This window comes from Juglans microcarpa x Juglans regia, chromosome 6D (genome assembly GCF_004785595.1).
Source record: "Juglans microcarpa x Juglans regia isolate MS1-56 chromosome 6D, Jm3101_v1.0, whole genome shotgun sequence".
Taxonomy (NCBI): domain Eukaryota; kingdom Viridiplantae; phylum Streptophyta; class Magnoliopsida; order Fagales; family Juglandaceae; genus Juglans; species Juglans microcarpa x Juglans regia.
Window position 1 is genome coordinate 33547979 of NC_054604.1, and position 27762 is coordinate 33575740.

General features: G+C 36.9%; 3 protein-coding genes and 1 long non-coding RNA gene across 4 annotated transcripts; 1 reads left to right on the top strand and 3 right to left on the bottom strand.

The window, feature by feature from the left end:
* Positions 1-1401: 1401 nt before the first annotated feature.
* Positions 1402-3340, bottom strand: LOC121234314. The gene is made up of 2 exons (XR_005934366.1): positions 3111-3340; positions 1402-1916 (listed from the first exon to the last, which is right to left on the bottom strand). It is a non-coding gene; the product is annotated as an uncharacterized LOC121234314 (long non-coding RNA).
* A 289-nt stretch (positions 3341-3629) lies between these two features.
* On the bottom strand, positions 3630-4881 carry LOC121235560. Its single transcript, XM_041131905.1, has 3 exons — positions 4483-4881; positions 4074-4452; positions 3630-3955 (listed from the first exon to the last, which is right to left on the bottom strand). Exons 1-3 carry the CDS (start codon positions 4849-4851, stop codon positions 3630-3632), a joined length of 1074 nt encoding a protein of 357 aa, XP_040987839.1. The 5' UTR covers positions 4852-4881.
* Positions 4882-8450: 3569 nt separating this feature from the next.
* Positions 8451-14041, top strand: LOC121234311 (protein arginine N-methyltransferase 1.6). Its single transcript, XM_041130207.1, has 14 exons — positions 8451-8977; positions 9075-9309; positions 9591-9716; positions 10041-10205; positions 10284-10402; positions 10491-10570; positions 11104-11375; positions 11489-11725; positions 12126-12199; positions 12438-12531; positions 12630-12779; positions 12904-12978; positions 13506-13602; positions 13734-14041. The coding sequence occupies exons 1-14, from the start codon at positions 8655-8657 to the stop codon at positions 13889-13891; spliced, it is 2205 nt and encodes a 734-aa protein (XP_040986141.1). The 5' UTR covers positions 8451-8654; the 3' UTR covers positions 13892-14041.
* Positions 14042-15508: 1467 nt separating this feature from the next.
* Positions 15509-27570, bottom strand: LOC121234312 (chaperone protein dnaJ 13). Its single transcript, XM_041130208.1, has 13 exons — positions 27278-27570; positions 25644-25930; positions 25114-25311; positions 24916-25030; positions 24453-24539; positions 21042-21130; positions 20491-20575; positions 19648-19701; positions 19314-19394; positions 18204-18281; positions 17074-17313; positions 15860-15967; positions 15509-15773 (listed from the first exon to the last, which is right to left on the bottom strand). The coding sequence occupies exons 1-13, from the start codon at positions 27419-27421 to the stop codon at positions 15717-15719; spliced, it is 1623 nt and encodes a 540-aa protein (XP_040986142.1). The 5' UTR covers positions 27422-27570; the 3' UTR covers positions 15509-15716.
* Between the last annotated feature and the right edge of the window lie 192 nt (positions 27571-27762).

Below are 27762 nucleotides of genomic sequence, written 5' to 3' on the forward strand. Positions count from 1 at the left end.
ATTTCCCTGCCCATGTCGTTAGGTGTGGATTTTCAGCACAGGTTTCATTTTTGGCTTTGCATAGAACTATTATGATGGACAAACATCACGTAGTCGTAAACACGCGTGGTCGTACAATCATAAGCATTGAAGAGAGCGAGAGAGAGAGAGAGAGAAGGGGGGGGGGGGGGGGGGGGGGACTGTAAAGACAATGACTGGTGGATACTGGATAGAACTTCTTGGCTGCGTTTAAATCACGAGTTCATCTGCTATTCATGAATAGTAATAAGTTAGGTATCAGAAAGAGTTATATAGAATCTATTTAAATTGAATTTAAAATATGATTATATTTTAAGATAAATTTAATACTTTTTATAGAAATTAAAAAAGATTGTAAATCTTATATATAAAGATGTGTTAAATTAAAAAAGATTATAAGTCTCACGTATAAGGAAGTTTTGAGTTGAGATGCATTTAATAATTTGAAAATTGAGTATTTTAAATGTTAAATTCAGTTTAAAATTAGACTGAACTCAATCAAGTCTTGCAACCAAACACAGCCTTAAATTTTAGTCCAAAAGGATAGGCATTTTCTAAGGCAGAGTGGGTTGCTATGGTTCTCCACCAAGCCGTCCATTCCCTTCACTCCATTTAACATTAGAAAGAGAGTTTTATGGTGACAAGAAGTCTAACTATTTTAACCCAAATTCCACCAAAGATTGTGCCACGAGTTATACTATGTACTATGAAGGGTACGGAAACTAATTTACAAGGTTTGCAAGCTCTCTACAATGCAATCTTATTATACAAGATGCATGTCAGCAGATCTCGTGTTGATCTGCATGAGGCTTGCCCGCTTGCATATGGTCCTCAACTTTTCTAATTTATGTAGTATAAAATCCCCATACGAGTCCAGCAATATCAATGCCTAAATGTTAAATCTACTGAGAACAATAAGCAACTCTGAACAAAGTCTGGTTTGTGAAGGAACTACTTCACAAACATCCATCCCATACCTAGCAGGATTAGGAGAGATGGGCAAAAACCAAAAGCAGATTGTCTTGTTCTCTTTCTTACACGCAGCTGGCTACACGTGCCACTTCCCTATCATAGAAACTGTATATCAATGGCCACAAATCCTACTAATGTTTAGATAAAGATGCCTCTGTCTAGATGTTTCTCAATGAAAGATAGGAAATTAGTAGGCATCACCATACTACTAACTCGGATCTGTTCTATGCTCATCTATATAAACGAACCTCAGAGAACACTCCTATAAGCCAATCAAAAGAATATTAAAATTCAGTATTCGGGATAAAATTTTCACAAGGAATTGTTTCATTGATTTATTCATTGATAAGTAATTTTAATTTAATTAATCCTAAATCATGCTGGTATTTATCAGACAAAACAAATGTTGTCTAAACTTAAAACGACAGTGACCAAGTTGATTTCATACTTTGTTTTTTGGGAGAGAAGATTTGACAGTATAACAGGAGATCAGGTACTCTTGAAGGAAAACTGCACCTCACGAAATTCAACACAACACAACATTGCAACAAGACAGAAAATTACATTAGAATGTATACCGAAGCTTATTGGCGAAATCCAAATCTTTGCTTTGTATAATGGACCTAAATTATGAGTGAATCAAACTTTTGAAATAACAGGTGGCAATAGCTTTAGCTTCTCCAATAACTTCTCAGCTTCAAGAAATCCAATTGACCCACGGGACAAGAATTTTATACTTTTCCAATCTGTTCAAGCTCGTCAAGAATAAAAGGCATGTCTGCAACCTTAAAGAACAATATCAACTGATTAAATAATATAGAGCACCAAAGAAATACCACAAAACTAACCTCGGTGTGTAGGGTAGCCCCAGACAGTGAAGGTGTAGATGATTAATAGAGTTTAAAGGAGGCTGATGAAAGCCAAATCTGTCATGAGAGAGCATCTTGTTCTCGTAAACAAACTTAAATGCAAAACTATGGCTATAAAAGAAGTCAAGTTGTTTGAGCACATCAAAAGATCAAATTTTAAAGGTCTATTTGAGAAGCCTCCAACTAGGCTCCATATAAAAAACACCAATCTTGAGCAACCTTTCACTCAGCTTGACTCAACTTTTACAAATAATCAATCTGCTCAAGCTCCAGTGGCCATATATTTATTCAAAGACTTGCTCAAGACAACTCAAAAGATAAATGAGCAGATATTGAGCACACCAATACTCAACTTGATCAAGCCTATTCAAAGCCCTATGCAAAATATTTGTAAAATGACATAAAATCCAATTCAGGTTTCGTTCGATTTTAGGACTGTTTGCAGCAAATTACTTGTCTAATAAGTGTTTCTAATTGCCAGCAGCCACCCCTATGGCACAATCTTTATGATGTGAGAAGTTAATCTAAACATTGTCTATCGAGTAATTATTTTAAGTGCTTTCGACATAAGCTACTTGCTGGTGGCAAATCCATGATGGCTTCAATGTTCAAAAACACTTCAGTGCATGCTAAAGATTCCTAACTCCTAACTATACATTTACGCTTAGTCTGATCTAAAAGAGTGTGCTGACTAACATGGAGAGGATTCTCTCTGTGCTTGGATCCAGTTTAAATGTGCATGTTCTTTAAGTAAAATATTATAGCTTTGATTGTATTCTCTTTCAATTCATTGTATAAGGCAAATATATTTGTTACTGTAAAATAAGTGTGTTAGCATATTCATATGACAACTTGTGTTAAATTGTGTTGTAATGGTGTTAAGTGGGATAAAGTGAAAAAGGATAGAAGTTAGCTCAACATGGCTCGAGCGAAGCTCATATAGAGAGTTCGCTCGACATGGCGCTCGAGTGCACGTTCATATAGAGAGTTCGCTCAACACCCGCTCGACATACAGTTTGAGCGATAACCCAGACAGAGAGTTCACTCGACACCCGCTAGACTCATGGCTCGAGCAAATCTTGGATATAACATGTGCTCGAGCGAATGTTAAAAAATATAACTTTGACTAGGGTTTCAGCGCCCTGTTCCATTGTGGTTATAAAAGGAAACTTCAGCCAAGGTCAAGTGTGTGGAGATACAGAGATACATAGCAGAAATAGAGGGCCTTTGAAGAACACTTGAGAGAAATACCATTCCACATCCAAAGCTCATTTCTCTGGGAAAATATATCTCTATCTTACTGCACTTAAGATCAAACACCGTTGAGTTCATTGGCGTGGACGAGTTCGTTCGCCATAACGGATTCCGGAGCTGCCATTGCAGCAGAGATCGAGAGGTTCTCGTGGGGTTCTTGTGGTGAAGCTATAGAAAGGCCGGAGTTTCGGAACTGCATGCATGCAGAGATCGAGTGGGTCACTCGTGATGTTTTTTTTTTATAAGTAATAATATTATGTATATATATTAATAGGAACAACCAAGTACACTAGATGTATACAAGAAAAACACCTAGCCCATACAAGAAAGCCTGACCCAAAAACCCATGAAACCCTACTCAAAATACACCAAACCCGAATTGGAAAACTATCATTACACCTCCCCGACCCCATCCCCTAGATTCCTTAAAACTAATCCTCAACCCGAACATCACAAAGCCCTCCCTTTATCCTTCCCTCGACTTGAGCTACCTCCCTTAGTATCGTAGTTGATTGCCTATGAAAGATTCTTCAACTCCCTGCTTTTCTTAAACTTAGATTTGGTTTCAAGCGCGTGGCTCGCCTCGATTGCAGTGAGAAGTGTTTTAAATTGGTCTTCATATTCTCCCTGTTCTCCATATAAAAGTCCCAGGGTTTGTAGAAACCCGTTATCTTTATTCAGAAGCCAATCGGATGTTGAACCCACTATATCGTTGATTGGAGGAAGAGAAACCAGGGGAACGACATTATCCCCAGCCACAGTACTCGACTGCGCTCCCAACTCTAAACCTTCCCCCACACAGGGCACCAACGCCAATTCTGAACCTTCCCCCACACGAGGCACTAATGACAAATCCTTCCCGCCCAATGGTTGCTAACATCTATATGGTTGTTGTCCCCTCCATCTGTTACCATTGCAAATTTCTCCCTTCCATCAACATTGTGTGTATTAGCTCCACACCTCGACGATCCTTGCCGTGCTGCTTCCTCAAGAGGGGAAGCATTACCTTCTGTTGCCCCCAGTTTGCATTTTCAAAAAGAGCCTCGACTGTATCTTCCAAAATACTCGAGACCTTTGAGGGACCCCCATCTTCAACTACAAATGAACCCTGGACAAAAGGACCAACTTCATCTGCAATTGGTGCCTGAGACCCTACAGCTCCCTCAGAAGGCATAGTGACATTGGCATGAACAAAGATGCCAGCGTCCAATGACCCTATCGTCCACACACCCTTTGCTTGCACACTTTCCGGCACACTTGGTAGCACACTTGTACCCACAACTAGGTCCAGCCCCTTATCCACTTTAATCATTAGATCTCTTACATAATCCATAACTCCCTTCAATTGGGATTTGACATCCCACAAGACTCCCTCCAACTCACCCAATGTCACTTGAGATCTTTTGTCTCCTACAAGTGCATTGCCCTTTCTTTCTACCGCTGAGTTGATCTCGGCCTGACTACCCGCCAGTGACCTCAACACCGCTGCGTATGAAGCACCTTTGATTGAGGAAGGCCTTCCCACTATTCTTCCATCAACAAACTCCCCACTTCTAGTAGTGGCTTTAGATTCAGTGACACTTAGAATGGATTGCAGAAAGCCTTTCCATCCAATGCCATTTGCGCCCTCCGGAATCACTAACAAACATTTCCTCCTTCCATTTCGGAATTCAGAGAGCTGCAGAAAACTGCCCCTTGCATTAACATGATGTTGAATGCTAAAAACTCCATTACCCATCCTTAACTCTCTGAAGAATCCTTCATGGCAGTTAAGTTCTAAACAATCTTCAATCCCCTTAGCCACCCACGAAGCTGTCGTCCCCCCTAGATACATGAACTTAGCTATTTTTTTGCTATGTTCAGAAATACGAAAAATATTACCTCCCTCTTTCGTAAAAATGAAAGTTTTTTATTTAACTTTCAGCCACCTCTCTCCTTCCAATGGGGACAAAACCACATCATGCTTCGTTGTCATTGTCAAACCCACTGCAAATCTGTTCCCACTGCTTCCTATTGTTCCCGCTTCATCCTCTTAAGGTAAAAAAAAAAAAAAAAAAAAAAAAAAAGAAGATCTTAAGGAGGCCCTGAGTTTTTAGCCAAAAATCCCTGAGTTATCGAAGAAAACTACCAATCGCCGGAGGATGACCTACGTTGAAGGCCCACAAGATGACCTCGTGATATTGTAAGCTAGATTTAGCTACTACAAGGGTCTTGTGAGTGTTTCTAAATTGTTGTAACAAACTAAATTTCTATAGTGGATTTTAGGTGGTGACTCACTGACTTACACTTAGAGTGGTTTTAGATTTTGAAGACGTTCTTCAAATGAGTTTCCACTTCTTGACCAAATTGCTGTATTGATTATTTTTATGTGAATTGTTTCATTGATTGACTACTTGTTTGACAAAATTTTTAAATAGTGCAGTAAAATTGAATTACACCTATTCACCCCCCTCTAGGCGTTGTATTGGGTTAGAACTACTAATTTTTCAAAATTTATACGGTATTTAGAAGTATGATGTATTCTGAATTATCATGTCTTTTACGACTAATCGTCACCAGAAAAAGTCCTTTTTCTTGTAGTGCTCTCACTTGCTTGTTCCCAGATTAATTCTTCATGCATGCTCTTGTTCAAATCCATTGACCCCAAATATAGTCTATAATTAATGATACAAATGCTACAATCAAAACTTAAAAGCAAACACAGATAATTAATGTAGCCCAAATTACAAGCAAATACATGGACATCTATGTCAATCACTGGTCAGTGTTTATATTAAATACTACTGATAATATGAATTCCGCCAAAATATTAGTTGAACAAAACAACATCAAAGAAACAACAGATAAACAGTAGAAATAATTGAACAAAAATATAAATAAACTGATACATCCAAGGTTTCAGATCTGCAATATTTCTGAAAGCTTTATCTTTAATGAATAATCTTTAATTAAAAGAAGAGTTTACTGAATATATTCTTCATACACAAAAGACAATACCTGTACTATGTGCTCCGAGGTGCATCTCAGCGCAATAGCATTTGCTTAACCTCTAACATGTGACTTACTAGATAAAATAGAAAACAAAACATTAGAATGAAAAATGACATTGTATCAAGAGGAAGGAAATCCCGTGCCATTATTCTTTTTGATGGCATAGCCATCAAAAGAAAGGCTATTAAAAAATTTATAATTTCTCTACCTAAGGAGTAGTCTTCAGTTCTCCATTGGAGGTCTTTTACAGTTGGAATGTGCTCTACAGGAATCACCAAATAATACCTGAAAAATCATCAGCCAATTCAAAATGGTCCACATGGTCACAAACTTAAAAATAAGTCATAAATGTGGTTGGTGGTACGACTAATAGTTGCCACACTTGAAAGTGGGATCAACCTGGCAAACGTGATTATTAACATAATACATGGCATAAGAACCTCCTCTAAGGGTTTAAGAGTGTTGTAGAGGCAATTAATAACACAAGAATAGGAGACCTTATATTATGCTCTGAGAAGTAGATAATGAAGGTAGCAGAAGTTTTGCAGGCGCTGAAAGCACAAGTACACAAACAACAAGCAACATAGATTCAAAGGAATTAGCCAAGACCAAAGATGGATATCCTTATATTAAGTTTTTCTTGTCAATTTTGGGTTTCTTGAAGATAATATGGCTGTTTTTGTTATCTGATTGATATCATTTCCATATGATATCAAGGAAAAAAAGTTATTCATGCTAACATGAACACAAATGTCCCCAAGTGTGCTTGTATCAACTGATCAGTAACACATTCTGCCACTTGAACTTCATCTAACAAAAACTAGTGAGCGGTTATTGATAGCTAATTATGATACAAGCTTGCAACAGTTATCAAATCCATTTGTATTAAACAGAGTTAAATAAGGCCTTTTGCCATTGAAGTTAGAGCCAAGTAGGAGCAAACGCTTATCTGATGTAGGACACCAAATCAATCCTAGCTCCCCGATTCAGTAGTTCTGTTCGATACCTCATACAACTGACTAGTCCAAGCTACTCCAAAATCCTCGATTCTTTCGCGTATTATCCCCACACAACAGACACATCAGCTCCAAACAGTTGTTAATATATATCTTCCTTCTCTCTCAGTCACACACACACTCACTCACTCACACACACACACACACGTAGAAAATTCACTGTCCTTTATTTCTGATATGCAGCAATTTCACCTTCCCCATTATTCCCTCAATCTCAATACTCCACAGAAACATGTTTTTATTTTTTGGATGAGAGGGTTTTGGCCGAAAGGACAAATGGAAGGTACAGGGAGAGATTCAAAACAATAACGTTCATTTCATTAGAAATATTGCCGTTGAATTTCACAACATTTCACATTAGAAACATTAATTTCCACCTCTACTTATCCAGTCACACCTATCCTTTTTCCATGCCAACTCCTTTACACTATAGCCCACCACTCTTCTTTCTAGAACATTCCATAGAAAATCACAAAATCTAAGGTCGTCCGGAATTCACAGCCCATTTTTATTACTTTGCTTCGATTTTAATTACAACACGGCCTTAATATGGCATAATTAAAATTCCCAAACAATCACAAACAAAATCACAGTCAACAATAAACCTGGCGAAAAAATATCTTAGGTTTGAATCCAAGAAGCTGAAGCAATTTAAACGAGGATTTTGAGTAAACGTAAACCAAAGCCTGAAAGAAAAACGCAAACGACCTTCACGTCCTAAAGAAACCCAAAAACTAAAATCAGAACCGTACAATTGTCTTGCCAAACAAACGGATCATCCGAGCATGGTAAAATAAAGATGGGAAACGAAAGAGAAAAGATACGCTGTGGAGGATAGTGATGGAGGTGGATTTGCTGGCGATCTGGCAGAATATACACGATGCCGAAGGGGCTCCCTCCACTTCTAGTTTCTTTCCTTTCTGTTTGGACAACTGGACCCAATGCTACTCAGTCGTTGGGTTGGCCCAAGTCGTAGGAGGGACGGACGTACGACTTCGTGGAGGCTGAAGCTCGACGGTGACTTATGTTTTGTGGTGTCAGCATGCCATGCCCATTATTTTGCCTGCCCATTTCCACATTAATTAATTATGTCTTAATTATGAAAATTCATCTCTACTTGATAAAGCCAGCCACTTTTTTTTTTTTCCCCTCTCGTTGGGAAACCATTAATCCATAGGAAATGAGTTGGGATAGTTCTGTTGACAGCAAAATCTATCGGTGGAGTCTAGTCACAATTTAAAAGTATTCACTTTTATTTTCATAATCCAATGTGTGAGGGTGAAGTCATATACATTCGAAGTCTTGTCGGTTGTTGACCATTTTGTGCTCAAGAGGATGGAGATGTTCAAGAGCCCGCACAGCTGCAATTTTGTCGGACCTTTTTTTTCTTTTTTTTTTTTTTCAGGATTTGCTGTAGTCTCTTACTTCCCCATATTGTAGTTTAATTATACCATAAAAATTAGAAACGCCGTCGTTGGCCATTCCTCACGAGTCACAGTGTCACACCAGTGACCATGTCTCTGAACCCATTTTCATGGCCTCTCTAATCCCCAAAACCCTAATTCCCATTCGGTCCCTTCGACCGCTCACTCGCTTTAAGGCCACGGCCACCCGCGCCATGAGCTCCGGGTCGACCAAGCGCGTCTTCCAGCTCAAACTCGATCCGCTCACCGGCAACTCAGAATGGGTTGTCATCGAAGACCAGGACCAAGTAGAACAAGTCTCAGAGATCCCACACAAACCCCTTTTGGGCACCACATCGTATTTAGACATGCTCAATGACTCTCCAAGAAACAGAGCCTTCCGCCAAGCTATAGACAAGACAGTAACCAAGCCTTGTCATGTACTCGACATCGGGTATTTATCCGACAGTTTCACGTGTTCTTTTTCTCATTGGCCCAAATCTCTCTCTGAAGTTTTGTGCTTTTATGGTTATGGTACGATGACTGTGCAGTGCTGGAACTGGATTGCTATCAATGATGGCTGCACGGGCAATGGGGTCCTGTGACTCGACGACATACGGTGGAAACGAGGGAATGGTAACGGCATGCGAGTCTTACCTGCCAATGGTGAAGTTGATGCGCAAAGTTGCGCGCCTCAATGGGATGGAAAGAAAGATTAAGGTTATCAACAAGCGCTCTGACGAGCTCAAACTTGGCGTGGATATTCCTTCACGCGCAGATATTCTTGTGGGTATCATTATATTTCTCTTATTTTCTTCGAGCTTGACCTCTTTTAATATTCGCTTAGAAGCTATCTTTGATGTTGAAAACCCAAGCTGCACTGTTATAACTTATAACGGCTCATAAGTGAGTCTAGGTTTTGTACTGAAAACTGAAAAACCATTGCAGCAAGCCACAGTCGACTGTATAAAGATTGAATTTTTGGATTTCACCAATGTTGCTGTTTTGAGCAGACACTACTTCGGTTGGTTCCTTATTTCATTGGGTCTTTTGGTCTGTAACTGCAGGTTAGTGAGATACTAGATTCGGAATTACTGGGTGAAGGGCTAATACCAACTCTACAACATGCGCATGACGAGCTCTTGGTGGAAAATCCACAAACAGTGCCCTATCGAGCAATTACCTATGGCCAGGTGTTAGCAAATGCCTTTTACTTTTACATTTATGTTGGTATTTCTGAAGATTGGCTACCAGTTACTTTGTGTGTCTTTCTTCTGATTTTGTACTCTTAACTTATCTCCATGTGCATTAATTGATCTTTTGGTGCCTCATATAAACTTTTGGGTTACTAGGACTTAACATTGTAATTTTGTTCCACTAATTGGTAGCAAAAACTTATGCTATCTATTAGCTTATATATTTATTTTTCATTTTCTAGACTGAAATGGTATTCACTTATGGCTTCAAGGCTAACAATGGTCGATTGCTTTTGCTCCTGTCTTCTCGTACTCTCTCAGTTGGTTGAAAGCACGTTTCTGTGGAAGCTGCATGATTTACAAAATAATGAAGCAGAAGCATGTGATGGCATTCATCTTGTTCCAAGTGGGTTGGGTAGCATTTTAGGTGTAAAACCACAACAATATGCCATGCATTGTGATGCAATAAAAGACGAAATAAAGCTGGTAATGACATCAATTACTCTTCAAAGCTATCTTGAAAATCATGTGATATAATCCCTACTTAAATTAAGATTCATCCAGCTGTCAGAACCCTTCAAAATTTTTGAATTTGATTTTTGGAAACGGCCAGACAGTCATCGAGAATGTGAGCTGCACATAAAAGCAACTAATGATGGTAGAGTCAATGCTGTAGTTTCATGGTACACATCTGTGTTGTAATATTAGTTTTCTGGAATGGTATCTTTAACATGGTGGTTCTGAAAACTCTCCATGGCTGTGTGTATTCAGGTGGACACTTCAGCTTGATTGTGAAGGAAACTTCTTTTATTCTACTGCCCCCGGATGGATAAGTTCGTCAATTGATGCAGGTGGGTTATTCACAAAATTCTCTTAGGAGTGGAAGCATTTTCATTCTACTTTCTGTTAACTTCTTACGGTGTCTATGAAGTTAGGCTACTTGATAAAGAAGTGTATTTTAAGAGACCTAGACAATCCTAATGGATATTTCTGGTCTAAGTTTCATTTGTATGAGATATAGTATTTGATCAAGAAACTTTTCTGTAGATATCACTTTAGATTTTCAGAATCAAAATTTACCCAACGTTGGTTGCTTCCATGTTTTTCAGGAACTATGTTGATTATAAGCTACATAGCTAGCCTTTTTGTTAGAAAATGCTTGAGAAAGTTACCTATACAAATGAAAGTTTATCATACAAGTTTAATTGTATGGGATTGTTTCATGCCTGATGCTGTTTTCAGATTCACCCTTAAAAATTCATTACTACACCTATGGCTTTCAATCATGAGTTCCTTAGAAAAAACTTTGTTGTTCATGCTGATTTGATGTTTGAAGATGTTTTGATGCACTTATAAAAAAAAAGATGTTTTGATGCTTCGCCAGGTTCAAGGCATTGGTGTGATCATTGGAAGCAGTGTGTTTGGTTTGTTCCAGGCAAAGGTATCTCCGTTTTCAGGGATGAAGAGGTTTATTTGCATGCCGTTCATTCTGATACTAGCATCTCGTATAATCTTAAGACCCAAGCCTCTAGAACTGAGGTTACGCATTATGGCTTTGACACTTGGGATTTGCAACTCATACTATCACCAGAAAGAATAGCGATATATGGAGACAATGAATGGAGGCATTCCATGTTAAAAACGCTAAGAAAAGCTGTAAGATCTCTCTCTCTCACATGCACATGCATCTGCACAAACTTCTCATCCTTGTTCTATTTGTGCACATCTTCATCTTTGATTTCTTTTAAAATCAGAGGTACTCATTACAGTTACAGGAAAGAGTTAATTCACTCTGCATTGTTGCGGATGATAGTGTTTTCTTAACTCTTCTCATTGCACATCTTTCAAGAACATCACACGTAATATCAATGTTTCCGGGACTGCGAGACAAGGGTGCCCAATATTTGCAAGCTGTTGCCAATGCAAATGGTTTTTCAATTGATCATGTGACAGTTCTTGAAAAGAGGAAAACATATTTGACTCTGGATGATACACATCAGAAAAAGGTAATTTCATCCTAATCCATCTCAGATATCTCTTCAACATGTTTTTGAAATATTACTTCCTTTCCTTTCCTTTTCTTTTTCCCCTCATGTTTGGGTCCTTCGGGATTGAACAATCGGTTTGGGTTGTCAAACCTTATGGTCATACGCAGTTCGATATTATTGTTTTATTCATAAGAAAAATGCGGTTCAATATTATTTGAAGTAGCAGTAGAGCTTTGGTTGAGGATGACATTTGTCCACTTTTCTTTGTAAAATCTAGTTTTTTTATATAAATTACTACAGGCAAGTGTTAACCTTATTTATATGTACAAGCTAGGATTAACCAATTATAATTTGTTTTTCTCAGCTTACTAATTACATTTGATCACTAACAATTTGTTATGATGTACTTGGTCTGCAGGTTGATCTTTTGATTGGAGAACCCTTCTATTATGGACTTGATGGCATGCTTCCATGGCAGAACCTGCGGTTTTGGTAAATGGAATTCCTACTTGATCTTGCAGTATTCTATACTCTACTGATTATGTATGTGACTATGCCATGTGGACCCTGGTGGCAATTGGCAGTTAGACTCTAGTAAACATAGCTTCTTAGAGTCTATGCATGTTGTATGTGTTAAGTGAAGGTGTTCCATTAATAGTTCAAATATAAACAAATTTCCTTTTTTTCTTTTTTGTTTTTTAATTCCTTTTTGTTTTGGTTTGGGTTTAAGGAAGGAAAGGACTGTACTTGATCATGTCCTCTCTGAAGATGTACTGATAATGCCTTGTAAAGGAATACTGAAAGCTTGTGCAATGTCTCTCCCTGTAAGTTAGTGTTTTACTGGTTTCATCATCTCTTATTTGTTTAAACCTATTAACTGATTATTTTGTGAAGATTATATGATTGGAAAAATTTTGTTCAGGATCTATGGAACAGTCGTTGCTGCTTGAGTAAGATTGAAGGTTTTGATCATTCACTTGTAAATACAACGTTAGGGGCATGTGGTGAATTACCTGCCCCAGAAGAGGGCCCCTGTTTGCCTTTTTATGTTTGGCAGTGTGGGGAAATTAAGGTAATCTATATAAATGATTTCATATCTTACAAATGTAATATTTTCTTAGGCAGAAGAAATTAAAATTCATTCTGGATGAAAACAATATCATGGAAACTAATGAGGTTGGATAAAAATATTCCAGGAACTTGGACAGAAATTTAAAGTCATGGAATTTGATTTTTCAAAACCAATTGCACCCTGTTACGGGAAAGCCCAGGTATTCCAATTGCACCTTGTAAACAATGTGGCATTAGTCTTCAACACAGTTAGTTGCATCATCTGGTGGCTAATATTAGTGACAAGTAGTTCCTGTTCTGCCCAATAAAAATCCTTCCAAGTGTTGTATGCTGGTTTATATTCTATAATTTAGCTGCAAAGCATGTGGGGTATGTTGCATGGTCTGTATTAAGGCATCATACATTGTGAACCATTGCCTTCTTGTTTGAGCACCAATGATGGTTTAATCTGTAGCTGTGAAATACATATTCATTGGTATATGTCATGTTCAGCCATGTTCACCAAATTTGCATTACTGTTTTTGAGCAGCAGTTAAAGTCCCATGGCCAGTTGTTACGGGGCTAATCTTTTGCTCATTATATGCCATTGTCGCACTAAAAATTACTGAACTTGCCATCATTTCCCATTAGAAAACTCTCTAAATTTATGAAATTCACTTTGTAGAAATCAAAATGGTCGTAGCTGTATTGTGTGAATCAATAATAACACGAGGAGCTATAATTTCAGGTGGATTTTACTGAGTCTGGGATTTGCCATGGCTTCGCACTATGGATTGATTGGGTGATGGATTCAGAGAATTCCATTGTGGTATCTACAGGGCCAGGTATGGTTTACTTTCATGTTGAAGTGATTAAATGGTAACGTTGTAGTTTCCATTTCCCACTTCATCTTTGTAAACAACCTTTAATAAGTAGCACCTCCTGCTTGTATTTCTTATGTCACATGTTGATACAGATACGAGATATTGGAAACAAGGAGTAAAGCTTCTAGCGCATCCTGTTGCGGTTGGAATCAATGAATCAAGAAATGTTGGTGAACATACTTCCATGGTATTTGAGGCATCTTTCGACCCATCCAATGGTGAACTCATAATCAGACATGACTTCCTATGATATCTGCATTTGTTACCATTTGGGCTTTTAGATAATGGGCATGTCTTAAAAATAATAGCTAATTAATATATCAATGGGAAAATCCTCGTTGCAATGTATTTTAGAGTTTTCATGGAATTCATTCAATAAGACAAGGTTTGTTGTTTTTAAGCGTATCCAGTCTTTTTCTAAATAAGATAAGGTTTATTGTTAGATTTGTGATTTTGGGGTGCAAAAGTTTGATAGGACGGCAAGTCCCTCTATATTAGATTAGAGCATATCTTGTAAATAATATGAGTTCATTAGATGGAGCATCTATAGATCTGGTGAGAAGATCAAAATGAGAAAGAGGTAAAGATGAGCTTATTTTGATATGGGATGGAAATTATACAACTCACTTTCAATATTAAGGTCCCGTTTGGATACAAAAACCATCTCATCTTATCTTATTTCATTTCATCTCATCATTACAATTTTCTTAAATTTCTACATAAAATATAATAAACAATTCAATTTTTTTAAATCTCAAAATAACAATATTATTAAAAACTAATATTTTAACAATATTTTATTCAACTTATCTAAAATTATATCATCTAACTATCTAAAAGTCTTCAAATATCATTGCACCACTGCTAAGTAACTTTACTCACCGCCCACTGGGCATTAATTCTCATGAAATCAGAGGTCGTTTTGGAACTATTTCTTCGGAGCCATTGCTTTACCTTTAGCTTATCGACTGCTATTCGAGTGACCGATTAAATCATTCTCTGACCACTATAATAAAGGAAGGGGTTCTGTTTTCTTTTCGTTTTTAGTCCTGGGCTTGTTAGAAGAGTCCAATTGGCGGGCCTTCTCTCTAGCGTGATTAAGGTCGTCGTCTTCTTCTTCTTTGAAGAGAATGACGAAGCGTTTGAATTACAGGATATTCTTATACATTCTCAAAATTTATCATAATTTTATTCTCAAATATTATTCAAACATAAAATACATTTTAATTTCAAATTTTCAACTTTTTTATCTAATCATTATTTAAACATAAAAACCACTATACATTTTCCAAACAAAACACTTTTTTTTTTCAAATTAAAAAATATATATATATTCAAAACATTTTTTCAAAAATGAAATTAAAAAAATTATGGTTGTTTGGAAACTTAGAATTGTTTGTAAACAATTGTGAAATTGTTTTAATTAATATATTTTATTAGATTTTGAAAAAGAAGAGAAAAATTTGAATAAAAAAATTATAAAATTAAAAAAAAATTATCTAAATATATATTTTTATCATTATTTTTGTTTTGAAATTTGAAAAAATTATTTTTTTTTGTATTTTATTTGGAAGTACAAAAAAATTGTATTGAATTTTGTATTTGAATAATGATTAAGTAATGATTAAATGAAAAAGTAGAAAATTTGAAATTAAAAAATATTTTATATTTGAGTGATGTTTGGAAAGAGAATATCTGATGAGAATACCTTGTTACCCAAACATGGACTACTCTTCCTTTTCCACCAAAACGAAAAACAAAAAAAACTGCGAATGAATGCCCCTTGTAATGAGAATGAGGATGATTAAAGAGTCAAGAGTGAGTCCCCTACCATTTTGTGGACCAGTCATCAGAACAAAAACGAAGATAAAGAAAAAGTGAACTAAATTTCACCATGAGAGATCAGTGATTTTTTTTTCATAATTATTATTCAACGCCCTTATTAGACACAAATTACAACAAAATCACTGTAATGGAAAAAAAAAAAGGTCACAATCTAGTTGGGGGTACCTCAGGCATGTGAAGCAAGCAAAATTGCGAAAGGTAACCAAGGCCTTGAGTATAACAGATGTAATTTAGATCCTGTGCGCTTCCTGTGGTATTAGCAACTCCTCATAGTCACCCACCACCACCTGATTCACAAATTAAAAGTTAGCCAATACAGAATTTATTCTTCATCCACATCTTCTTAGTTACAACAAAAGAGAAATGGTAGTACCTCATATCTCTCCCCTCTGTAAGTATACTCCAGATGTAGCTTTTTAAGTTCTCCAGGACATGGATCACAAAAGCCCATGATGCCCGACTTCTTCACACCCTCATGAAGCTTCACCAACAGATGTAACGACAAATCAAGAAATACAAAAACTATGAATCTCTGGAGTACAGAGTCAAATGCATACCAGGTTAAAATGGACTTGCATGCTGTATTGCTAGGCCATCAAAATTTGGTGTAGTCTACGAATTGAGATTCCCTATAATTTGGAGAGATAGAAATAGCATGTGGACTCCATTGCATCAAATGCTACCTATGGGAAATGTGAAACCCAGCATTAAATGCAGTAGAGTCACATGCTATATCTATCTCTTTTCGAATTGTAAAAAGTTTTTGGGTCTATAAATTATAGGGAATTCTGATCAATAGTCTACAAAAACTTTTTAGTGGAAGATAAAGTTTCCCCCTCGAACTATAAGGTGTTTTATACTTTGCACCCTCAACCATCAAAACTAACACATTGAGCCCTCTAACTTCCAAAAATTAAGATTTTTATCCAATTTTCACCGCGCCGCCTATATCCATATGAACAGTTACACATTATAACTTTTTGCTAGCTTGAGAGTGCAATGTGTCAATTTTGGTAGTTTGGAGTGCAAAGTATAAAATACCTCAGTTCAAGGATGAAGATTGTACTTTCCCAAGCTTTTAAGAAGCTATCAAAATTCATACCTTAGTTACTCTTCAAGAACAAGATTAATCTTCAAGGTTAGAAATTAGAGGTTTTTTTTTACAAGATGAATTTTATTAATAATCAAGAAAAAGCAGACATTATCACAGTACACAGGAAGTATACTTTTGAGTACGCCTAATGAGAGAGGGAGAAGAGGTCAACAAATTCCTAGGTACCAGTAACTAATAGTTGTTACCTAGTAATTTTTATCAATATTACTATCTTACTTTAGCCCAATTCAGAAACATAAATACATTTACTGTAGTTGTGCAAGGCAATTATATGATTTAATTGCTGAGCTGATGGTGACCTGTGGTAATTTATAGGGATTATAGCAAAATGCTTATTTGGCTTGATACTTGTTAGTCATGTGGACAGTCCCAAGTTACACTCCTTAATAAAGGTCGTGCACTAACTTTTTAAAGTATTTCTAACGTGACCAATTAATTTGTGTATTGAATTACAAATCAGAAGAAACAAATACCTTGAGTTGTCCAGAATCATTAACCAGGAAATTTAGAGGTAATGTGACATCCAGGACTTGTGATGTCAATTCATCATGTGTTGCACTTGACTCGTCTTTTCTACCCAAAGCAGTAAGGTTTCCATATGATGCTCGAGTAATAACCAATCCATTTGTTTCAAGTTGCCTATTTCTTTTCCTGTTGGCCACATTTTGTAGCAATTGCTGAGCTTTCTCTGCTGCTGCCCTTGCCTCTAGAACCTACACATAACAGGGAATAAAATACAAGTACTCCATCAACATTTTTGAACAAGGGTAAAGAGAAAAGGAAGGGAAATACACCCTCTATAATCAAATGTGAAAACATGTGAAAAAACACTATACAAACTCAAAAAGCTTAACATTTGCAGACATTCAAAAACCTACTTAATTAAGAACAAAGAACGCTTTCGTTCAAAAATCCTCTCTGTTATTATTATGCCCTTCATAAGCCTTGTTAACCAAGTGCTATTGAGACTTTCCACATTACGCCCAGCGTCAAGACAGCACCATTATAACTAGACAGATGTGATGACGCATAGAAGGATTTATGTGTCAATTATATCTGTGCAACACTAATATTAATTTTGTACTTCCTATATTTTTCGATGATCCACCATGTATTCCATGGTTACACAACAGAATGGTCCTTCACCATCCATCCATGATCCTATATTACTAGCATCTTAAAACTTCAAAAGGGAGAGAGGAATTTCCTTGTGTCTATGGCTTGGCATATCTTTGGCCACATGAAAGGGAGGGAATGAACTTTTTTTTAGCTTTGGCACCTACAGTGACAAGAAATGGTATAAGGGACCAAGGTAATGCAGCTACCAATTCCTGTAGAGTCTAGTTCTTTCAGGGAAAATTTTTCCAGTTCAATAGTTAAGAATGCATGTGGTTAGGAGAGTTGTTTCTGAGGAGGTAGAAGAGGCGATTTGGTAGTTGACTCCACTTTAGCACCATGTGTATACATGTATATATAAAAATTTTATTTTCACAAGAACTTTCAAAAGAAAACTAATAGAAAAGAGTTGTATCTAGACACACAATAATAGAGTGGCCACAAGTTCATAAACCACGACTAAACTAGGGACATAAGTGACCCATACCTTTGAAGAAGTTTTTTCCATATTCTCTAAAGCCTTCTGTTTCTCTCTTCTACGGTAATATGGTTTTATAATGAGTTTCTGCAAGCATGCAAAGGACACAGAATAAACACAAAAATACACAGATGTGGTTAGTTAAACAATTTATTCATGTAAAGCTTCCATCTTCCCACCCATTCACAAATTCTAGGTATGATTACTTGCAACAAATAAAACAATAACTGGTTTCTCTAGAACTCCACAAATAAATCTAAAATAAGTTGTAACTAGTGACCATCACTAACCTTTCACAAAGTCGTGTAAACCATATTAATAGATAACTAAATGCTGTAAATTTTAAATATAGAAAACTGCTTGTATAGCAGAGTAGCTAGGCAAGGTTTTGTTTTCAAAAATAAAAAAGTTCAGCCACAATATGCACATAAAAAAGTTCACTTCAAAAAAAAAAAAAAAAATGCAAATGACAAAGCAAACTAATGCCTACAGGTCATGGATCAGAAATATATAATAATTCAACATAAATAAAAGGTTTTCCAGTCAGCTAAATATAGATTTGATAAAATCACATTGCATATCTAGGATTCTAGCGCAAACATATTTGCATCTAATAGTATCTGTTCCATAACAACATGACCCCGAGGGTCAACACAAGTGGCCCCCCTCCGCCCTCTCTTCTTCCCTTCTCCCCTCAAAGCCACTCACTTATCCATAAAAAAAACTATAACATACACCAGACAATCAAAGGTAACTTAACAATGTAAGCCATAAGTCCTTTCAACTAGATGAGGAATCCAGGACTTACAAACTATTGTCTCTTTATCATGAAATACCTGCACACAGTGGTAAAATTACTCTTCTTTATTTTTATACAAAAATAAATTTTCTCAATTGTATGTTCAGGGACTGAGCATATTCAAGTTCTGAACTAACGTTTTCTGTTAAACCTTATAAATTTCAAAACTGGGCCCAGTTTAAAAGAGTGTAAATTAACTTTCACAGGTTTCCTGGAGCATAATTAATAAGCCAATCCTTTCGGTTAGACTCCTATTAACAGTTCTAACTTATTTGACATGAAGAAAAAGAAAAACAATAGAGTTTGCAAAATGCAATAACCTTGAGCAAAAAGTAAACGGATGTCGGAAGTATAAATGCTCCAGTTGCAAACATTGGATTCAAATGTGTTGAGATCAAAATCTGCAAGATATAGCCCATCAACCAAAGATTAGAACCCAAGAGGTTTTAACAGTATTTAGTTCTATTCTATCTCATTTCTAGAATCCAGTACAGTTCAAAAAATCGTATGAGCAAAAAGGAAGAAATATCTTTTTGATCGGTAAGACTATAAAACACCTGGCATCATGTATTAAACCTTCAGTCACTAACAAAAAAGGAAGAAATATGTAATTTCATTTTAAGGGAAATAAGTGAGGAAGAAGATATGCTTAACGGGAATAATTAGCTTTTGGCCACTACGATGCAATTCAAATCTCCAAAATATACCCTGCAAGCAAAGGAAAAAAGAGCATTAAGCTGACAAACATACTTAACTTACAAATAGCACGTGCCCCACCAACAGCAGTCAAATAAAATGGCCTAGAGCATCAAGATTTCTGTTCTTTTCTTTTGTGTGATGAATAGATAATACTATTTATACAATATTTCTTTATAAGTTACTATCCATACAATTTTTTTTTTTTTTTTTTTTATAATTAATAAGAGAATTTTATTACCAAGTTAGGCATAGGCCAAGCACACAAGAAGTATACCAGAGAAAACACCTAAATACAAGCTAGAAAAGACCTAAATACTATCCATACAATATTGAACCTACTATCTAATCCTCAAACCTTCTTATGAGGAAAGCAGTAGTCATTTGGTCTGAAGACCACGAAACATCATGGTTTACAAAAAAGTCCCCAAATTTAGTAGGTAATTCCACAATGGACAGTTGGTTCTCCGTGATCAAACTCCTTAGTCAGCCTCAAAGCCCCAAAAATGGAAAGATGAACCAAGACACTACCAACGTTTTCAATCAAAGCTTATGGCCTAGGATATTATATTCTTTGTAGAAATACAAATAACCATCCACTTGAGAAAAATTATGATGGACCAATATCCAATATTACTTGCATGATATTTCTGGAAATTATTCTATACATCCAAGCAACCACATGCATAGTTCTCATGGCTTCCTTAAAACCACACATTTTTACAACATAAAAGCAAAAAAACACATAGGTACCAATGAATAATTGCTCAATGCATTTTCTGCCTAGATAGCTTGATTTACCTGAATTCCTATTGAATACAACATGCGGACGGTGCTGAAATTAGATAATTTCCTTCCACCACCAACTTCAACCTCAAGAGTCGAGCTACAACAATTGTCTCTAGTCACTAGCTTATTACATCAAGGCATAAATGAAGCCATTTGCTAACACCGTCTCAATTAGCTGAAATATACTGTGAACTATAGACAGGTATATACAAAAAAGTCCTAAAATATTATAAAAATTATGAAAAGGCAAATCAGTTTCAGAAAATATAATATTTAGTGTGTCAACAAATAACTACAATTAATGGCTGTCATAAAAGCATTTGAAGTGTATGGTAAACCCCAAATAATATTTGCTAGACAGTATATTCTGCTTAAAATTGTCGGCTTCCCAGGAACTCACACGAAATTGAGCCTGTATATATATATATATATATATATATATTTAAAGTGGAAAAAATTAAATAATGAAAGACAAAAGAAATTTGAGAAGAGAATTCTTTATCAATAAAACGGCAAGCACTACTTTAACATTATCAGTAACGAGACAGATTTTAAGCAAATACCTTCCGACTTTTCCCGAAATACGGCCATGGGACTTTGAGGAAAACCAATGGCTATAATGAGCTGATGCCTCAAATGAACTTGTACCAAACTGTAGCAGATGAAACCAGCAGAAATTTGGACAGTTTGGATATAATTACCACACAGATATTTGAACAAAAGAGAAGGAACGAGAAACTAAAGAAAGAAGTGGGGGGAGCATATTGAGCACGTATAGTTACAAATCATATTATTGTGTTCTTATGACATAGACCATTCACTCCCTCGCCTATCCATGTATAAGGGTCCAGTCGTGTCATACATTTAAGGCCAACAAGTTGACAGTTTTTAAATTGATTCTTTTGTCCAGGTCTACATAGAGAAGATATTGGCAGTGCGAAGGGTCCCTCCTGACTATACTCCATGCTCAAAAGGAAATATCATCAAGTCTCATATAATGTTCCTTCAAAATCCTGATCACAGCTATCATTTTCCTTGCTTCAAAATCCCGATCTCGTATATCATCAAGTCTCATATAATTCCGAATAAGTTCATATATTAAATATAAATAATAGCGCATGTTCCTTCAAAGGGTAATAAATTTTTTCTTTTTATAAGTAAAACAAGCATTTATTAATCCAACAACTGTCTATTACAAAGTCAAATATGTCCTATTTATGTAGGTGCATTAGAAACTAAGAAGTCATGAAGGTCCATGCCATTAAAGTCCACAGCAATGGCCCAAGTACAAAGAGTCCTAAAAAATAAAATTTTTAGCTCCACCATAGATCTCTCTATTTTCAAAAGTCCTCTCAGTGCGCTCCTGCCACAAGCACCACATAATACAAATAGGAACCATCTTCCAAACAGCTTTGATCTATCGCACACCTTGAATTGAGGTCCAGCAAGCCAATAAATCCAACACGGTTTCCGGCATAACCCACGCTAGGTCCATTCTTTTAAACACCTCATCCCATAGAGTCCTGGCTACCTCGCAATGTAAAAATAAATGATTCATCAACTCACCCCCTCTTTTACACATGCAACACCAGTCTGCAATGATTATCCTCCTCTTTCTCAGATTATCCGTAGTGAGAATCTTGCCTAAGGACGTTGTCCACACAAAGAAAGAAACTTTGGGAGGAGCCTTATGACACCAAAGCCTTCTCCAGGGAAACTGTATCTCAAGAACTTGTGTGAGGACCTTATAAAAGGAACAAATAGTGAACACCCCTTTCCTTGTAGGACTCCACCACAAATCATCTTCATGCTGGATATTTGGACGACAAGAATACAAGAGACTATAAAAATCTACAAAGCTCCCCATCTCCCAATCCTGTGCCGCTCTGTTGAAATTGATGTTCCAGTGAATGCTCCTTCCTGAGACTTCCATAACCTCCGCCATTGTGGCATCTTTGGCACTTGCAATCAAGAAAAGTGTAGGAAATAAATCTTGTAAAGCACTGTTGCTACACCAAGCATCCTTCCAAAATCTGATCTTGGAGCCTGTACCCAACTGCAATCTAGTGTGATGATGGAAGAACTCCCACCCTCTTCTAATATGTTTCCATAGCCCCATTCTAGGGGCCCCTCTAACTTCTCTAGTACACCATCCCTCCCCTTAATCATCATATTTGTTCTCAATCACAATCTTCCATTAGGCTTGTGGTTCCTTGATATATCGCCACAACCATTTGCCAAGTAACGCCCGATTGAACAATATCAAATTTCTAATACCCAAACCACTGTTAGAAATAGGACGGCACACCATCTCCCACTTGACTAGATGGAATTTAAACTCTTCTCCTAAGCCCCCCACAGAAAATCTCTCTGTAGCTTTGCAAGTCGACCCGCCACGCTTACCAGTATAGGGAATAAGGATAAGAAATAGGTGGGTAGATTAGAAAGTGTACTTTTGATTAACGTAATCCAGCCCCCTTTCGACAAGTACATTCTCTTCCACCCTGCCAGTCTCCTCTCTACTTTTTCAATCATTGTATCCCAAATCGAGCGCGCCCTCGAAGCTATACTCAGCGATAGTCCCAGATAAGTCATAGGAAGAGACGCTATCTTGCAACCCATTGTGCCAGCCAACTCCCTTATATGCTGAACTTCTCCAATCGGCACCAACTTGAATTTATCATAATTCACTTTTAAACCAGACACTGCTTCAAAACAAAGCAGCCTTCACAGCCCTCAACTGGTCTTGATCGGTCTCCAACAAAATAAGCGTATCGTCTGCAAACAACAAATGAGAAATAGTAGTAATACCCCTACTCGGCGATCCAATCTGGAAGCCACTAACAAACCCATTAGTCACTAAAGCCGAGATCATCCTGCTTAGTGCCTCCATAACAATAACAAAAAGTAAAGGAGATAACGGAATCCCTTGTCTCAAACCACGAGAGTTCGGGAAGAAACCCTCTGGGCTACCATTGATCAACACAAAGAACCTTACCGTGGATATACACCAGCTGATCCAAGACCTCCACCTTTCTCCAAACCCACACCTACCCAGTAGATATAGAAGGAAATCCCAATTAACACAATCATACGCCTTTTCCCAAAGGGTAATTAATCACGGCTACTATTGCCATAACCTCCATCTCTACCAGCTATCATTTTCTCACAAACCCGACCACCCCTCTTAAATTCAGTCACAAAGTTCCACATAAAAGCTACTTGCTTCACTCACCTTCAATCACATGTATGGCCACTATATTGCTCGTCACAAACACTATATATATGACTATATGATTTCTACCAAAAACTTTCTTCCGTATTGTTGCATTACATATCCATCTCACCCTCTCCTCCACTGCATATAGAGAATGAAAAATCATTAACACCATCCACGTAGTATTTTGCCTTCTCTGGATGTAGAACATGAAAGTTCTTATTTTTCAAGAGTCCACAAGTACTCTAAGGGGAATAATTGGAGCACAGCTGAAGTCATGGGCGAGTCTAAATAGCAGCACAACTATTAAGTGACAAAATTCGCATGCTTTCCACCCAACTATGAATAATTCCTAATTTCAGAATATAAATGGCAGTGAAATGGGTTAAGAATAGCTCAGCTTAGCCATGAATCATATGTCAACAAACACATTGTCCATTAAACTCGAAAGATAAAGTACTTGAAGAAAAAGGGTAAAAAAGGATTGAGAAGTCTCTATTTTACAACAATAGAGACGCTTAATTTTTATTTTATTTTTATTAGTAGAACAATAGACACTTAATAAATGGACAATGGAAAATTAAAATGATGGAGTTTGTACATCTCCTCTAAACTTGTATATGGAATTTCTACAGTTACAGAAACTGTTAATATAACATTTTTTTGTCTTCAAAGTATAGTCTTCTTCGGGAAGTATCGTGAGATTTCCTGGGAATAAAATATTAACATGCTCAAACAACAAGAAACAGAGATGTACCTTCAGTCCGCCGGCTGCCGACCTTTTCACATCTTTCATCTTCCATCCAACTTCAATAGATGACTCTGGACCTAAAGCAAGCTGTATCTGTGAAAGAGAAGGTTAAAGACAAAATACATTCAAAAGATGTTAGCCGCCACAACCAAGTAAATATAAAAGCAAGAATCAAACATTAACTTTTCCAGCCTCCAAAATCGCCTCGGTCAATCACAGATTTACATAGCATTGCCAAGATTTTGCTGGATAACTTACTTTTCATTAACCTGTTTTCCCCATAAAAAATATGCCTTCTTACAAGACAATTCAAGAATCCCCACATAATTGATAATACAGATTGCAAAAAAATGTATATACCCTAACCAACATGATATGATCTCTTCAAAATAGTAATCCATATTAGTCATATAGTATGTTAAGGGTGGCAAAAGGAAATGAGCAAATTTGAGACAAAAAGGATGCATACATTTCCAGTTGCCGTTTCAGACAGTTGGCGGGTCCAGGAATTGGAAAGATTCAATGAACCATCTTTCAAAGACATTACAATGCCCATTGTTGCAGTTGAGTGCAAAGACAGCTGACTGAACAAATAAACAATAAAAAGGTGGTAAAACCATTAAACCTACTGAAAAATTCAAATAGCATACATAAGCACATGCCCTACCGAGATGTTTCCACCCCAATTAGTGACCGTAAACCAGCTGAAGCCATAAATTGAACAGAAGAAACTGGAGATATCTGATGCCTGAACACACCAGTAGCAACTCCACCTCCAGAATTCCCATTGACTGCCAAATTTCCACCAATTGATATGGCATTGCGTTTTGATAGCTGAGACTCCACTTCACTTGCCATAGCCATTCTGACATTTAGGCATATAATGAAAAAAGCCCAAAATCGAAACAGTGAAACTTTCTGAAAAGCTTAACAGTTAACATGCATAAGATTAAATGCTTTTAGATATCAAGAAAACATGTGATTTACTATAGCTAATGAAATCACAAGCCTCAAGAGATAATCATTGTGGGAGGAATTTTTCCGATAGAATAAAAACAAAACCTCTTTGTGAGAGAGAGAGAGAGAGAGAGAGAGAGAGAGAAGCCTGAATGGTCATGATCGATAGTAGCACAAATTTCAAGCTCGTGAAAAAAATAAGGGTCATAGGGAGCATTGTACTTCTTAGAACGAACTTACCCTTGCATGATACGATCACCATGTAGAAGGTGTGGCAAAGAGATTTTCGCTAGAATTGTCCCAGAAGGGCGGAAGTGTGCAAAAGTCTTTTCTTCTTCTTTTCTTCGCCGTAACCTTTCAAGTTCTTCCTTTAGCTCTTCTACCTTATTAAGCTTCGGACCAAGCTCCAAACCAGAAGTCAGGCCTTCCATACCATAGATATCATATATTTGTCTTTTAGTTACATCTGATAAAATTTCATATGCTTCACATATCCGTTGAAAGTTCTCTGTAGCAATATCTTTCATCTGAAAGCGAGTATCGAATTAAAACTTTGTTAATTGCTCGCTTTCAGGGAGTCAAAATCTTGAACTATGATAAAACAAAACCACAAACTCTAACTGATCAGACATACAAACTCCAACCCCCCCCCCCCCTTCCCCCAACCACCACTTCATTGCAAAAGGTGATTGCCCCTGTCAAAACTAGCTAGTGAAGTAAGACGTGAACTCTAAATAATGGGAAAACAATAGATGATCTCTCCATTTCATAACAATCATCTCATTTGTAAAAATGAACACACTGCAGGAGCATTTCGTGCCTCAAAAACTCGAGCTTTTGTATGTATTTTAATTTACCTTTATGCTAACACACTAAAACTTTCACACATGAGACCAACAGGCTGACATAACACATACTGTTTTTAGACTTCAAGTACTACCAATACAGAGGATGTGATGTGACGCAACAGAAACCATCAACAACAGAGATATGGTGATATATGATTTTTTTTATCAATAGATAAATGATATTTTTGACATGTAAAAAAACTGCACACCAACATCGACCTGATATTGTACAAATACAGTCCTCCTAAATTGACCTTGAGCATAAGGTAAGTTCATAATTAAATCATTGAAACCATACTCTAGCCGGCATCAGATGTAAAATCAGATTTCTAATTGAAACATATTCTAGCCAGGTTGAAGTCATCAAGAAAATAACATCAATGGATTGCTGCCTATCTGGCGGCTTCTATAGATTCAATAAAATCCACCTAACTATACTTCTTCTTAGCATCATTTCAAAACTAACGAGCACAAAAGTCAACAGTTTCAGCCAATTCCCCCAACCTTGAACGATGAACACCAATAATGTATTGAACAACACAATAACGATTTAAGTTTTATAAATTGTACACTTAAATTGTAACCCCACTGATCTTAGCCACAAACACATTCCCCCAACCCTGAACAATGAACACCAATAATGTCTTGAACAACACAATAACGATTAAGTTTGATAAATTGTACACTTAAAGTGTAACCCCATTCATCATAGCCACAAACACAAACTGTCACCGAAAGAATACATACTATATCAACCATTAGGCCCAACATTTCATTTAAACCACTAACATCACAACAAATTTGTTCCATAACAATGCAATCAAAATACTTATAAAGAAAACAATACAATCAAAATGACTCCAAAATCCAGAATCTTAGTTGCCCGCCCATTAAAGCAAATATTCGATTCAAGCTTTTCAGGGTTTTACAAAATAAAAGGAAAAATGAGAACGGAGGGATTAACTAGTCCAGGACAAATAGTTCACGCGAGAAAATAAAAGGGGCAAGAAATGGCGCGAAACACACATGGGGGGCTTGGTACTTGTCAGGGTGATAGATTTGGGCCCATTGGCGATAAGCCTTCCGGATTTCTTCGTCGGAGGCTTCCGGTGACAAGTGAAGCAGTGCGTACAGTTCCCTATTGGGTGGGCCCGCGTCTTCTTCCTTCATGCCTCTCCGTATCTCTTTCCCTTGAACTCCTATGTTCCAGGGTTTCGCAGAGGGTTTTGCCCAAACGGGAAAATGGTGGGCTTTTGGGGGTTTTTATCGGGGTTCTTGGAAGTCACCGCGGAGAAGAGGAACTCTTGTCTGTCGTATAAGCATTGATCACTAGGCGCCCGGGTACTCGCCGTTTTCTCCTTTATTTAGATAATCTCTTGTCGTTTACGCGAGACAAACGAACAAAACAAGTCGAAAGGGAACGTGGGCTTGAGAGAGAGCATTAAGTCTCGTTTGGATTTGAATATGAGTTAAGATAAGTTGAGATGAATTGTAAATAATAGTAAGATAAA